This window comes from Pleurodeles waltl, chromosome 12, assembly GCF_031143425.1.
Source record: "Pleurodeles waltl isolate 20211129_DDA chromosome 12, aPleWal1.hap1.20221129, whole genome shotgun sequence".
Lineage (NCBI taxonomy): Eukaryota > Metazoa > Chordata > Amphibia > Caudata > Salamandridae > Pleurodeles > Pleurodeles waltl.
Window position 1 is genome coordinate 222992836 of NC_090451.1, and position 14736 is coordinate 223007571.

The 14736-nt window shown below is 38.4% G+C and overlaps 1 protein-coding gene across 6 annotated transcripts in view; it reads left to right on the forward strand.

Annotated features, from left to right (window-relative positions):
- The window catches only part of NFAT5 (nuclear factor of activated T cells 5), a 643105-nt gene that overhangs the window by 226111 nt on the left and 402258 nt on the right, over positions 1-14736 (forward strand). Inside the window, exon 1 of one of the 6 annotated variants that reach the window (XM_069216882.1) lies at positions 14630-14716. The exons of the other annotated variants lie outside the window; for them this stretch is intronic. Within the exon in view, the coding sequence (XP_069072983.1) occupies positions 14712-14716 (5 nt within the window). The 5' untranslated portion in view covers positions 14630-14711. Of the gene's footprint in view, positions 1-14629; positions 14717-14736 lie in introns of those variants that run through there. 6 annotated transcript variants of the gene reach the window in all.

A 14736-nucleotide genomic window follows, 5' to 3' on the forward strand; every position in this document is an offset into this window, starting at 1 on the left:
GCAGATCTCCACTGGTGTCCCTCTTCCCTGGTCTGTGGATTGGACTTAAAAGTGTTAATTAATAGGGGGCTAAGTTGATTGTTGCACACTGCCAATGAAACATTCTGGGTTTTGTGGCTTAAAGGTATGCTTAAACTGACACCAACGTGCAGGTGTGGGCCTTTTATACATCTGTGTGTCATGTGCAGAGTTGGAACACAGTTACAACAGACATTGGCAGTGCCATCAGTAGGCTCACAAGAGTTATTGCAAGAGTTTCTAGATCCAGACTGGCACCTCAAGAAATTCAGAGGGTGTGAAATCTGCGGTTAGAGTATCCAACAGAAAGTACATTGTTGAAGGTAAGTAAATAGTTCATCTAGTGTATTCTGTTACTTTCAGGTCCAACCCTGTAGACTGCATGCGTATAAAGCAGCATTGTCTTCACAATTTCTTGTCATCAGAAACAGCTATGTTTCCTGTTAAAACACGTTTAAGATTGTAAATACTTTAGGTGGCATCATATCATCAGAGTGCAAACTTTCCTCTTTCTTCTTCAGTGTTGTGGTGGCTAGAAAACCGCATTTACCCAGACCCCATCCAGCAGCACCTTAGTTTGAAATTATCCACAGCTACAAGCTATTGTTACAATACTGTGATTTCTCTTGACCTTTTTTTCTGCATGGACATATATCATGTATTTTCTATTGTTTCAGTAGATCCTCTATGTAGTTCATTTTTTTGTTTAATGGCAGCATTTGTCTTCTAAATTCTATAGCTTTGAATTTAAGTTTTTACTCTATAGACAATCCATATTTCTTATTGAATCTGAGAGGGCTGAGATGCATGCTAAAGTTATGGACACCGCTACAGTATGTCAGCAATGCTACATAAATATTTAGTCCCCCACAGTTAAGTTCAGGTCAGTTGATAGTGACATATACCCAAAGAGATTAAATAATTAATTCCTCAAGAATGAGGAAAAAGCTTTACTAGACCAACCTATCACAGCTCATTAAAATGTGAAACCCTGCTGAAGGGATTACTCTTTACTTCATTAGCTATGCTATCACATGTTAAAGGTGTGTTTACTGAATTGTAGCAATGTTTTTGGCTTTGAGGTCTAATCACCGGGCTGACTGCTGGCAGTCATGGTGGGTAGTCACAAAACAGGTAAGGGTCTACACCAGTCAATGTGCTACCTGCTTATCCTGCTTCATTTGGATTTCGAAATCTGAATAACTTAATTTCAGATAGAATCAAACCCTGATTAACTTAATCTATCCTTTACACATTAATTTTGTGAGAAACAAATTATCCAATAGTACCACATATCGATAGTGTAACTGTAGCATTTTCCTTGGATGCAGGAACGACTTTTGTAGGTTTTCCTGGTTTTCTCTATCGGTAGTACTCAATAAAGTTTAATTAGATGATGATTAGAAATCATATGTCTTTGTCACCCAAGATCCTCAGTTAAAGTAAATGGGGTAAAGGCCTGATTCAGATCTTGGTCGATGGAATACTCCATTACAAACGTAACTGATATCCTATTTGCATGTTACAATCGTCATAAGATATAATGGGATAGTAATATGGCGGACGCAATACCCGTCAGTCACCTTTGTGATGGAGTACTCCCCTTTACCAACTTCTAACTCGGGGTCGAAGTTTTGTATGTAAGTGGACAAGACAGGGATGTCTTCTCTTTCCAGTCCTGCTCTATCTGGTGACTAAACACCTACTGCATTTGTTTAGGGACTGTACTGAATTTTGATGGACTTACCAAAGGAACACTGAAGTACATTTGTGGAAAATATCGATTTTTGCAACCCCTCTATACCTTAGCTTCTGGAAATAACCAATGATTATGCAGAGGTAGCTCAGTACTTTAAATAGAAACTAATCTGATGTAAATCTAAAATGTACACCTATGGTGCTGCATAATTTGAGCACAATGTAAAAGAGGAATCCTAAAAACAAACCTAGGTATTTGGTTAAATGATGACTTACATGAATGAGGATTGTATATTGAGAAGGCCCTAGTGAACACAGTTAAAAACCTGGATTCGTAGTGCTGCAAATCAACCCATATCGCACTGGTGGGACAAAATGATGGTTACACCAGTAGCCAACTAGGTCATCTGTATGTTTTTAATCCAGCTTTACATATGTTTTTCTAACCCTTTTGAAGTGTATATGCATTTGTAAAAAGCAGAGAATACATGTGGTCAAAGTGAGACTCCCTCTGATTCTGGCAAACTGTTTATAAATAACAATCAGCATCTCCTAAAAGGCAATATTTTCACTCATTATAGACCAACTCCAGTAACACTCCAGGGTGACTGGATAGCCAGGGGTCTTTGTGCTCCAAATCCCATTATTTAGATAAAGGTGTGCCATTCCTGCGCTCCAAAATTATACCATTAAGTAAGTCTAGTATATTGTTGCAACCAAATAATAAGTTGGCCTATAAAATTGTTCTCTCTTAACTGTTACTGTTGTGGAGTAATAAAAGAATGATAGTTGGCAAAATGGAATTTTGCTCCTGGCACTGTATATTGCTGGCTGAAATTTCAAATGATTTTAAGTCACCTGTGAGCGTTGCTAGTCTTAGGGCCAAGCATCAATTAGATATAGGTGAGTTCTACAACTTTTTGAAGTCTTGTCATGTACAAACATGATGGTGCACATTGTTTAAGGTTATCAAAAAATCAAATAGTTCTGTAATTTAAAAATGTAAAATCAAATAGAAAATGTTTGTGGTAAACTGCGTAGAACCTGTGTACAAAACCGATGGAGGCATAGTGTGCTGTGTTTAGGACATCTTTCTTATCTAGAATTTTCATGAGGAGAGACCAAGCTGCATATATATATATATATGACTTTAAATAGGACAAACTGCACTCAAAGTATCTAATAATTAGGGCTCATTGGCCTGTCCCATCTGTGGCTGAGCATATCACCTTTTTGTTTAGGCAGATATGAAAGAGTTAAACTGTTCAACATGAAGTTTGAACCAAGCAAGTTCTTGGTACTTTTAGATGTTCACTTGGTGAAACGTGTCCCAACATAAACAGATGTAATTTTCTTGATGAACCACCTTTCTAGTGTGCTGCATACGTCTGTTTAGTGTGGGCCTTGGGACCTCCAACATGATTGCTAGCAAGAGGACTTTAAAGAAGTAATACAATGCCAAGCTTAAGAAGTTGCAGGAAGGCCTTATTTGTTCATGTAGATCACAACCATTCTTGACTGGTGATTAAAGTTAATTTATTGATTTTGTTTTTTATTGTGGTCCTTTACCGTTTTATGTTTTATGCGTGCAGTATGTTGAGATGGTTGAGCAAATCTTTTTTTACTTTGAGGCTCATTATGTGTGTCTTCTCAGTGTTTTATGGGCCTACATCTTGGGTATGATATCTGAAAGAGACATCGAGCCACAGATTCCTTACTTTAGAATATTCTCCAGGCACAAGACTGGATCCTCAAACTACCTGCCCCCCAGCACGTCTACGCGTTGGAAGAGGGCATTGCGGATATGATGTCAATGGAGTCCATATAACCACCTCTCTGACACGCCAAAGTCAGTTCCTTCTTTTCTACACTTCCAGCGCAGATCCAGTAACTGCTTGTTAGGCCGTTTTCGGCCTACTTCAACATTTTCATCAACAGAACAGTGTGCTTTTTCCCTTCTGTCTTTAGGGTTTAAACCCTGTGGGTCCTGTGGATGACAAATGTCTGCCACGGACCACCACTCAATTTGTATGTGGTGCCTGGGTGAGAGCCACAACTCCGTAGAGTGCGACTCCTTTTGTCAACTTCGGCTGAAGGTGCTGCGGGAGCATCGTATGGAGCTTCTGGCAGCACAGCTACCAGAGCAGTCCCAGACTTCCCATCGACCTCGGTCTCCTTCTTGTACTAAGGTCTGTTCGCAAGCCTGTTCAAGGATCTTTTCTTGTGGATGTCATTCTCCATTGACTTAATGCGGTAAGTTCTGACGCAAGAAATTGAATTTGAGGCAGTTACCGACTTCATGGAGTGCGGCCTCCCACCATTCCTCGGTTGAGAGGTAGTGGCCTGAGTCTACCGTGCGTTTCCCTCCCTATACCCGGGGTGAGACTGATGCAAATGCGTAAATTTTATGACTCACTTCACGCTATCTTTGGGAAAGCACCTTCCCCTGGAGTGCCTTTGGGCCCCAAGAAGGTGCAAGTTGCCTTGACTGTGTTCACATCAGCAGGTTCACCTTCGGCTTCAGTTAGGCCTTTGGCTTTAGCGCCTGAAGCCATTATGGTGCTGATGCACAGCCCTTTGGGGTTCCCCACTTTTGTGCCGGTATCCAATCAACCGACTCTGGTGACGCCAACTAAAGTTGTGCCCCTCTTCCCTTCCGATGTCGAGACGGGGTCATCACGGAGACGGTCAACCTCAGGTAGGGCCTGGTCATGCTCTCTCTGTTTTCTAGGAAGTCTCCTGAAGTTTGTCCTTCAGAGGGACATGGGTTTTGAAGGTGCTGAGGAGGACTTAGGATTTTCGCACAATGCTCTTTCCCCTATGGGGACTGTTGGTTGGCTGAACTAGGGGCAGCTAGTGGCTTGGACTCTTCTCCAGCCTTGATTCCCCCCCCCCCCCCCCCCCTCATTTCCCCCCCCTCATTCCCCCCCCCCCCCCATCCCCACCCCTTGCCATGCTATAGAGGCGAGCTCCTCTCTAGCTGACATGCTAAGGAGAGTTGCTGAAGTTTTAGATCTGACACTTCCCTCTGTGGATTTGGCTACTGATTCTCTGGTTGGTGTCCTCCATCATGGCCAAGCAGGGGTTGAGCTGATACTGCCTTACAGTTAAGCCCTACATGACATTTTATTAGGGGCTTGGACTAAGCCTGATACAGGGGCCCCTGTTGATCAGGCAATATCTCATAGGCACCGACCAGCCCCATGTCACTCGGCCTGCCTTCTACGACATCCTACTCCTCGCAGTTTGGTGGTACAGGCTGTTTCCACATCACTTGATATTGACTCTCTTTCTCATGTTCTATCTGATAGAGATTCCAGAAGACTTTACACTTGTGGTAGGCATATTTTCTCCTCCAATAGCTATGCTCTCTGTTATCATAGTACATCTTGTGTTCTTGGACGTTTTTCCCATTCATTGTGGGACTCCTTGGAACACATCTTGTCATATATATATATATATATATATATATATATATATATATATAGCGCATATCCTAGAGGTATTTGTATTATCTCTAGATAAGTTTCCTAGAGAGGGGGAAAAACTGGTTCTGTGTCAATAGTTATTATGTTGTTTTCAACTTCTTTTCAATATAGCATTTTTTAAGCTTTATCCATAGGAGATGGACCTTTCTCTGTGTTTTTTACAGAACAGTTCTGGCTAGGATAGAACTTAATATGGCAAAGAGGTATTGTTCAGTGGCATGGCCCGCTGATCCTCATTTAGCAAGTATCGAACATGTAGTTCGGGCCTAGATATATGGGCAAATTAATTTATATTCATAGGATAATTCGCCAAACTGTCCTACTATCATGGGTGACATTATCCCCATGCTTTCAATAGCTTTGTGATTTTTATTACTGTGGTCTTTTAACCAGTTCTTATGGGGTGAGCATACATGGGTTCGGATCCCATTAAAGATTCAAATACTTTTCTATTCATATTGTTAGATCGCTTCTGTTACACATTTGTCATCCTGACTTAGATAATTTTATGCCCAATTTTTAATGTCTGATGGCTTTATTTACCTGTGGTTCCTTCCACAGATTTTTATGTCATAGAGTATGTTATTGCTTATCTAAGTTATTGTGAATGCCCAGTCTTTTTCTCTTATACTAAACAGGTTTGGTCCTACTTAGAGACGTTTTAACGGTCTCAGTTCACAGTCCCTCCTCCGTGGTTAGTGTGACTTTGGTATCTGATTCTAAAGTAAGGAATCTGCGGCTAGATATCTGTCAGGTGAACAAGTTTCTTACCTTCGGTTACGCTTTCTCTGGTAGGGACAGGATCGCGCCCCAGATTCCTTAACGACCCTCCCATTCTCCCTGCTCTGCAAATGGAGTCCTCTTTCGTCTCAAAGATTTTGTTATGGAAATTCATATTCTGAAATGAAAATTCAGTGCCTATTTGACAGAAGAGTGTCACTTATATTATCACACTGTTTCAATATGCAGTTTATATATGTGTCTCCACGTTTTCAGTGGTGTAAAATTTGTTGCAGAAGAAACTGATGTCAGAGAGGAAGTTATATGGACTCTGTTGATGTCACATCCAGTGGATGACGTCAGTACGGATTTGCGCAAAGCCCTCTTCTGACCGGCAGACGTGCTGCAGTAAAAAAGTTTCTGGATCCAGTCTCGTGCCTGGGAAAGGTTCTAAAGTAAGGAATCTATGGCTAGATCCTGTCTCTACCAGATAATGTGTTAACGAAGGTAAGTAACTTGTTCTTCTGTGATATACATTTCATTGTTAAATAGCTTCTGCACTTTTTTGTATCCTACCCTATGATTTCTTAAAATTCAGCTGTATGATTTATTGATAGGTACATCATTATTGTTTCAGTGACTTTAGACTAAAATAGAAAATACAAATAATTAAACTTTGCTGGTGGTAAGTGGTTAACTTTTATTACATTTTTTACGAGCTTTCCCTGATCTTTACTTCATTTCATCAGCTTTTTGAAGGGAAAGAGTGGGATTTGTGAAAAAAATCTTGTGTGTTATGCCTGTTCTAGAAACATAACTAGTTCTGACGGTCATGGTACATATTACAATCCTGTCGGATCCATAGAAGAGTCTGAAGGCTAAAATTTGAAGTTTAAGAAAATTTAAATAACATTGCTATAAGGTTTCGGTCCATTGCATCAGTCCATTTCTTGTTTAATATTTAATCAATTTGTACCTTACCTATGTCTGTCCTCATAATGTCCACTTGGCTCCATGAATAGAAACCCCCCCCATTTTAATTTGCCTTGATTTCATGTCAAATTTGATTTGAGAGTTGCATTTGCCCTGCTTGCATGTCCAACAATCATGAAATATACAATGCCTTTGACTTATAATACTTGTCAGATGCTAACAACCCAATAGTCGCATAGAATACCTTATCACCCAAATTTCTCCTGTCAGCATTAAGGAAAATGTCACTAAAGCACACTTGGCTCCCTATTTAACACAACTGTTTTTCTCATCCTAATGCTGGAAGCCGCTGCTGAGGGATTTTCCACTTATAAAATCCAAAAGCTTAAATAAATTCTGAAGCTAAATGTTTCTTTCTCCTTGTAAATACTGGCTCTGAATGACTTTCCAAAAAGAAATGTCCTGTTCAAGCAAACATTTAGTTGTATTTTATGCACCAAGGCCTGATTGAATTAGAGAGCTGCTTAGTCTGTTATGCCTTTTAGTAGAGCTTTTCCAGTGGTGACTGCAGCACCGCAGTATTAACTGGAGTTATCCATGTAATCAAAAACTAGGTAATTGACCACCCAAATTAAAGGTGGCTCCATTTGAGTTTTTAATGGTAGGATCAGCCGCTACACTAGTGGTGCTATCCAACATGTGAAGAGAAAACACTAGGACAAATTAAGAAATATTTTCTAATTGCTGTCAAAGTACACTAAACCATCTTGGGGAGTGAGTTGTTGGATGTCCCAGGACTAGCTGCCTCTATGTATGGTTATTAAAAAGCCGCACTCTTAATCCTTCACAAATCCCATATTTCCCCGCAGGACAGCTAAGCCAAATGGTTATTTATGTTGCAACTTGTGGATTAGACAGTTTCGAAAGGAACATTAACATAAGCATAAGGAAGACTGGTAGAATAGTTCCTAATGCATAAGTGTGATTGTATATGAGCAAAGAGTTAAAGGATAATTGATTAAAAGTCAAAAAGTGTTCTAGGGCGGTTCGAGCACAGAAAGACAGGAAGTGAGAAGACTAACATAATGTCTTAACTGATTTCAGGAGAGACGCACCACTCTCGAACAGAACAGAGATTGTCACATGAATGATGGGCAAAAAAACAGAGATGGCCAATCTTTTCTCACTTCTCTTCCCTAGTCACTGGGATGTTCAAAGCACAGTGGTTTATGCTTCAAGAGTTTTTGACCTGATGCAGAAGGAAAGGTTTTTCACAATGTAGCCTTTTTTTGTGTGTGAAGCACTTTGTAATTGATACAGAATACCTTGAATGTTGTGTGAGCTAGATGTAAGAGCTATGAGTGTATACATATTGTGATCGTATTTGCTTTGATCACTGACAAGAAGTGCAGCTGTGGAAGGCATTTTTTTCTTTTTTAATATGGTGACACTGAAGGCCCAGGAATACTATTAAGGAGCGTTTTGATGTAATGAGAAGAGAACAATGTAAATGGTCAAATTATGAATAAGAGTTTTGATGGAGTATATGAAGAACATGATGCTGGTAGTTTAGTTTATCAGGTTTTGGCGGCTTGATGTGGAATGTTTGACCACCTTGAGAAAGGGAGGTGGAGGCCAAAGGCGCAGTTGAAAAGATGAGGGTAAAGTTGTTGTGAGTGGATTCAGATATATGACTGATACATTGATGGAGGAGGAGAGATTCAGTAGAGTTCCTCTTGTGAATTTGGTGTCTGGTGAGTCAAGAAAAATGAGGTTATGCATTTTCAGTGGCAGATAATGGTGTTATGGGTGAAGGGTAATTGCAAGTCAGGATGGAGAAAAGGTCACATCCTTAGGTCTACATTTTCTATACCTGTGCCACAAAATTTCAGTTGCAAATTGAATTGCTGAAGCTACCAAACATATTGAAACATCCACAATATCTTAAATGGTATACAACAAATTCTACCTAATAGTCAAACAATCCTGGATTGCTGTAATTCTTTCAGCATGGATTATGTTATTTGCTTTAGAACCCATGTATATGACAGTGTAGGTCTTATCTCTAACATTGTATCAACTGTACTGCTTTCAATAATGCATTGTAATTAATCTGACTATTTTCACTTTGTCCAAATAGATGCCCTTAGCATACGTTACTTTCTCGGCTAAAAAGTAAATTCCTTTTAATAAAAGTGGAACCACTCAGACACAACTAAGCTATTGTCAATGACCAGTTATAACAGAGTCTACTCTAGTGCAGTGACACTATTTTGTGCTGCTAAAAACCTCCCTACCCAGCCACAAAGTTTTCTGATGCATCTTTCTACCTTGCAGCCCTTCCAGGTATTAATGTGCCCTTTCATTTTGTATTATGTGCTCTAATTTTATGTTGGTTTATAAAACAAATAAAAGAAGTCTGCTCCCTCCAGCCTATTTTTTGGATGGTGGGCGTCTAGGATCACTCTTGGGTAAATTAAGCCGGTCTTTTTTTTATTAATGAACTTAGATTGAACAGCAAGGTTTCCAATAATAAAAAAGTTAAGTTGATTGCATAGCTAAAATGTATATAATTTGCCATACAATAAGTGATGAAAACTGATGGACCTAGACTTCTGTAAATCTTAAAAAGAGGTAATACATAAAGTGTAGGTTCTTCCTTTAAAATGTTAAATGGTGAACCAGTTTTGAAGGCTAAAGAAGTCATGTTATGCAAAATAAAAACTAACGATCTTGGTTACCTTGAACCTCAGTGAAATCTCTATCTCTCGAAACTTACTGACATCATTCTTTGACTTTGCTGAGATGATTGGACCTGAGATTTAAACAACATCCAACACCTCATTACTGTTAATATTATCTTATTTCCTAGATCCACGCACATATTCTTATATTGCTTTAATAACTGTTTTGTTACCATTGTCAAAAATGTTACTGCCTTATTTATCTCGGAAATAAGTCTCTTTTTTTAACAGTATGTAGTTGCAGTGTGACTGCCAAGCTCATTGAACATAAAACAAAGGAGGTATCCTCTTTGCTCATACACCCTGGAGACTGTATAGATAACATGATAGTTTGTCTTGCTTGGAGACACAGATGACCATTCATGTTTGGTGTATTGGCTGCTCCATCCCCTTCTTATTGCAGTAACTGTAAGAAGAACTAAACCAGAGTTACTCCTGCTGTGCTTCAGCCATTAAATAGGCAACTCAATTGGAACTTCAAGCATTCGTGCTGATATCCTCCGGACGTTGTAATTGTGTAATCATTATTCACATCACTAGAACTAGCCAAGGATTCTATTCTTATTTTCTGCTTTACTTATTAGTGAAATACAATTCTGCAAAATTTCCCCCATAAATTAAATTGGATCTGTTGTTCATTGTTCTCCAGTAATCAGCCTACAAGAAAGTTATTGATTTGATTATTTGCAAAACAACGATCCTCTTAATGCCACCTTAAACATCCTCAATTCCTGCATCTGCCAAGCATGTGGATGAATCATACAGAAAGTCACATAGCCAGGGCTATTGGTACTTTCAAGATACAACATAATTGCCAACTTGAAATACTTCTCTTTCACCACTGCATCCTCCCAGATAAAATCCACCACATATTCACCCTTTGCTCAAATGTATTCCAAGAGGAGAAAAAGAAGATAATTGCCCTAAATTGTCAATTCAGATGAAAGCTAAATGACTTCCATTGATTGGTTTTCAGACACTTTACAAGCCCCTGCTAAAAATGTTGTTTGTAACAAGAAGTAGGAGGTATTAATATACATTTGTAGTATGTAAAAATAAAGGCCTTTCTGTGATAATCCTAGTCCTTGTCATCAAGGAGAGTTGGTCACAAATACTATGCTGCAGATGTTTAGCTGTCACTTAATACTTTCTTATACTCACTGGGATTCAGTGAACAAGAGACTCATTTCCCATACGGATACTATTTTTTCATAGTACTGAAGACACTATTTCTAACTAGATTTGGTTTATTTCAGCCAAATGAAAGTATTTTTCAAAATATGGGTCTGCCAGAAGGAACTTTGATTTACCCTCTTTTCCCACTAGGGAATTCACTACATGTTGGTTTCGCAGTTCATTGTACCCAAGGGAATGCTTCAAAGACTCCATGCTTGTTTAGTATTACATTTTCAGAAATTTGCAAAGCTGCTGTATGAAGATAAATTAACTCTTGTTGCAAGTATTATCAGCCTGGTATGGACTCTAGAGTTTATATTGGGGCTGTGCAAGCATTATTTAAAGCATTTATCAATCAAAAATGTTCTTTGATCCACAAAGCCAAATATTTATTCAGAAACTTATGTCACCCCATGAATTACTTTAACATTAGAAAGCTATTCTTAACTTTTTCTCTCCTTCCTCTAGCCCATAGTTATTTTTCTTTATGTATCGACATAATCTCCATCTTCTAGGTTTTCCCTCTGTTCGCTTGAGAGGGATCCTGAATCTGAGATTGACCGAAATGTTGAAACATTGGATGTACATTGGTATTGGTACTTTGTGGATATGAACCCTTCTATTGTACTCTTAACTGCTATGCTGCTTAAGGGTACTGAGACAGGTCTCTGGAAGCAAACCATCTAAGTGTATGGATTCATGCTTCACACATCTCATAGGGTTAGGTACAAGTAACTGATAGCTTTGTAGCCTAATTTATCTGAGTTTTATTCATCTTCCACTTAATACTCTGTATTATGCTCACTACTGTTGTTTGAAGTAACTCTTTTTCTAAGGAATTGCATTTACAAAGAAACATCGTCAGTAAACACACGTTTCAGGCAGAGCTAATTTGCAGTATGAAGATTTACGCCTTTTTTTATTGAAATATACATTTTTCTTGAGTTAATCAACTTCTGCTTTATATAGTTCAAGTGAATCTGAAATCACACAGCTTGTGCTTTCAGTTATGACAAGCTAATATTTGTTTCCAGTATTAGGTAATCCATTAGTATATGTTGATAATTATTTGCATGAGAATTTCTACAAATAAAAAATACTAGGAAGAGGTGTAAAGTTCCACGCTTTCATCTGTTTGTGTCCAAGCTCCCATCTACTTGTATAGGGGTGCTGGCTAGGTGACAGTGGAAAAGTCGTGTTTTACTATTTTAGGATGTCTATAAAGTCTTCTTCATTGTTCTTTCAGAAGAACTATAAAGTGAAACAAATTTTACATTATTTTTTTCTTAAAGCACATGATCTTCATTACTCCAGCACGTGCCTGCACTATTGGAAATATTTGATAAGCTCAACTGATTGCGGTGTTGGTCTTCAGATAAAAAAGGTTGTTTTCATAGTTTAGAAAGTTATAATTGATCACCATTGACTTTGTGTCAACAAATTTACAGATGTACATAAGTCTGGTAATAGTTTTTTTATATATCCAAGTTTATTTCTTTTTGCAATAGAGGACCAAAGACAACAACCTGACAGTGAGTACTATGAAGCACAAGTACATAAAACAGATCGGCACATGACTCGTAATTGGTGACCAATCTCCCTCTGCCCCTGTCCCAGGGCAAGTATACTGTTTAGAAGTTCAGTCCAAGCTGTGCCCTCCATTTCCCCCGGATCGCCTCATGCTTCTGAGCACAGCCACATGCCTCATAAATTGGCTTTTCTACTTGAGAGCACCAGTCCATCCTGGCTAAAGTCTGGTAATAGTTAATTAACTTAATGCCACTGAGACCCATTTTGGTCAGAAAAATTGATATGAACATGAATTCATTTTCTGTATGTGTCACAAAACCCGATCACATTCATTGTTATGCCATCTAGATAACACCTCTTTGAAACTGTAACAAATGGGTGTTTCAGATTCTGTGCAGTACCCTTTACAAACAACTTTGAAGCCAACAACAAATATTATTTAACTTGACCTCCTACTGTGCCATCACCAGTTGTCTTCACTTTAATGCCTACTAGACAACGTACTCTACAATCTACAAACACTGCTCCATTGTACTACCCCAAAGTGCCCTAGGCTGCCTTTCATAGTTAGTTAATAATAATGTGTGACCTAATATTAAGGTACCTTATATAAACTGTCACCCATTTGTCCCTTTCAAAGCGAAATTAATATACATGCACTGAAAGCATTAAGGGTTTAAGAGAGGGATTCCTTTATCTCTCTCCTGCACCTCGGTAAGTGAAGTTCTCTGCTATTTGTTCTTGTGAAGGACTGGTTGTATGTTATTAAACAATATGTATTGTTGGTACCTTTGTGAAGAAAGAAATGGTAGAAAATATATTGATGGTACCTATGGAATAAAAACTATTTTTTACATAAGTAGGAAATTAATGCAGCAGAAAATACATCTCTGTCTGTTTTACAATCCTCGGTAAAACATATACCCTTACTTTAGTATGCCCTATACAGATTTAAATTGTATCTAATGATTCCAACATTGTTCTTCAATCATGTCTTTACCTTTATGGACATAATTCATTGTACTCCTGACCCTATTGCAAGTATATCACTGGTGCCAGGAAGCAACTGTAAAACTGCCCACCACCCCCCCACCCACTCGGGCAGGGGTTATAAAATCTGATAACAGTTATATTGTCCAAGGTGTACTCAACCTGTCATTCCCTTTAAACCACCTAGCAATCGGACGCCCCTAGGAAGAGTGTCTGATGAAAATGTTTTTTTTGGTTTTTTTTTCACTTTGGCAGTCAAGTGAAAAGTTGTTTTGTTTGTTTTACAAAATTATTCAACCTTCATTTACTTTTGATTTGATGGCATAAGAAAAGATGTGAATGGCTTCCTCTCAATAAATAATTTGTTAATTACAGTTGTTAAATTGGACTGTAAATAAGCTTTTGATACAGTTGAAAGTTCTGTGAAACTGCAGACGTTCTGTGCATTAAATGGAGCCAGCCCCCCCCCAAGGCAAAAGTTAGTAGCATATCCATAAATAGACGTTTCTTTACTGCCCAGAACATGAGCTGGTTTAATTCTTATGCTTATGACTGTAGTAGGGAAATAGAACTTTCAATGTTTGAAGAAGCAATGGTCAGGCATTGAAGTTTTACAAATTCATTGATGGCTAGTTGATCCATTTTCTAGTTGCCTTTATAGTAGTCTCACCCTTAGTATTTGGAATTGGGCAACTTACAAGGATTTTAAATACTTATAAGTAATTGAGAATTGATATTCTAATTATTCCAAGGGTCCATTAACCACACTAGCTAACATATATAGTTGGCATCATAGACCACCGTGCTTTTGATTGGTAGTGAAAAGCTAATATATTTGAATCTGAGGGGTGAGCGAGCCTTCTCTCTACTGCAACAGCCAGTTAACAAAGACAAGACACTTATAGTAATAAAATAATTGAGGCATCTGCTCTATGGTTAAGATGAATAAATAAATATAATTCTGAAACTCAAATTGTAAAGCCCCAAAACAATGCAGTGGAACAAAGCATACAGAATGATTGATTCTATTGTTTCGGGGCAGGAAAGAGTGACAGACCGAGTCACCAGCAACGTTCTCATTTTGCTAACTCTATTTTTTATTTGTTGTTTTAGTGTGACACCCCAGCCTACACAACTAAATCAATGTATGTAGTTCAAAGTGATGCACCTGCACAAATAAATGCAAATGACTCAGTATTTTTCAGTTTGAGAATTTCTGAATTAGTTGCTTTGTTTGCATATTTAAATCCTTGGCATACTGTTGAAGGTAGTTAGCGAAAAACGCATTTTCTTCCACTTGGCTTATCTTTCCTAATTTGTTCCCTAAACCAGGAACCATCGAGAAAGCTGGTCTGCTGCTAGATAAGATGTCCTTAGAAGAATCCAGTAGTATCATCAAGATATCTGGACAAGGATGAGGTTAATAGAATGGGAAAACA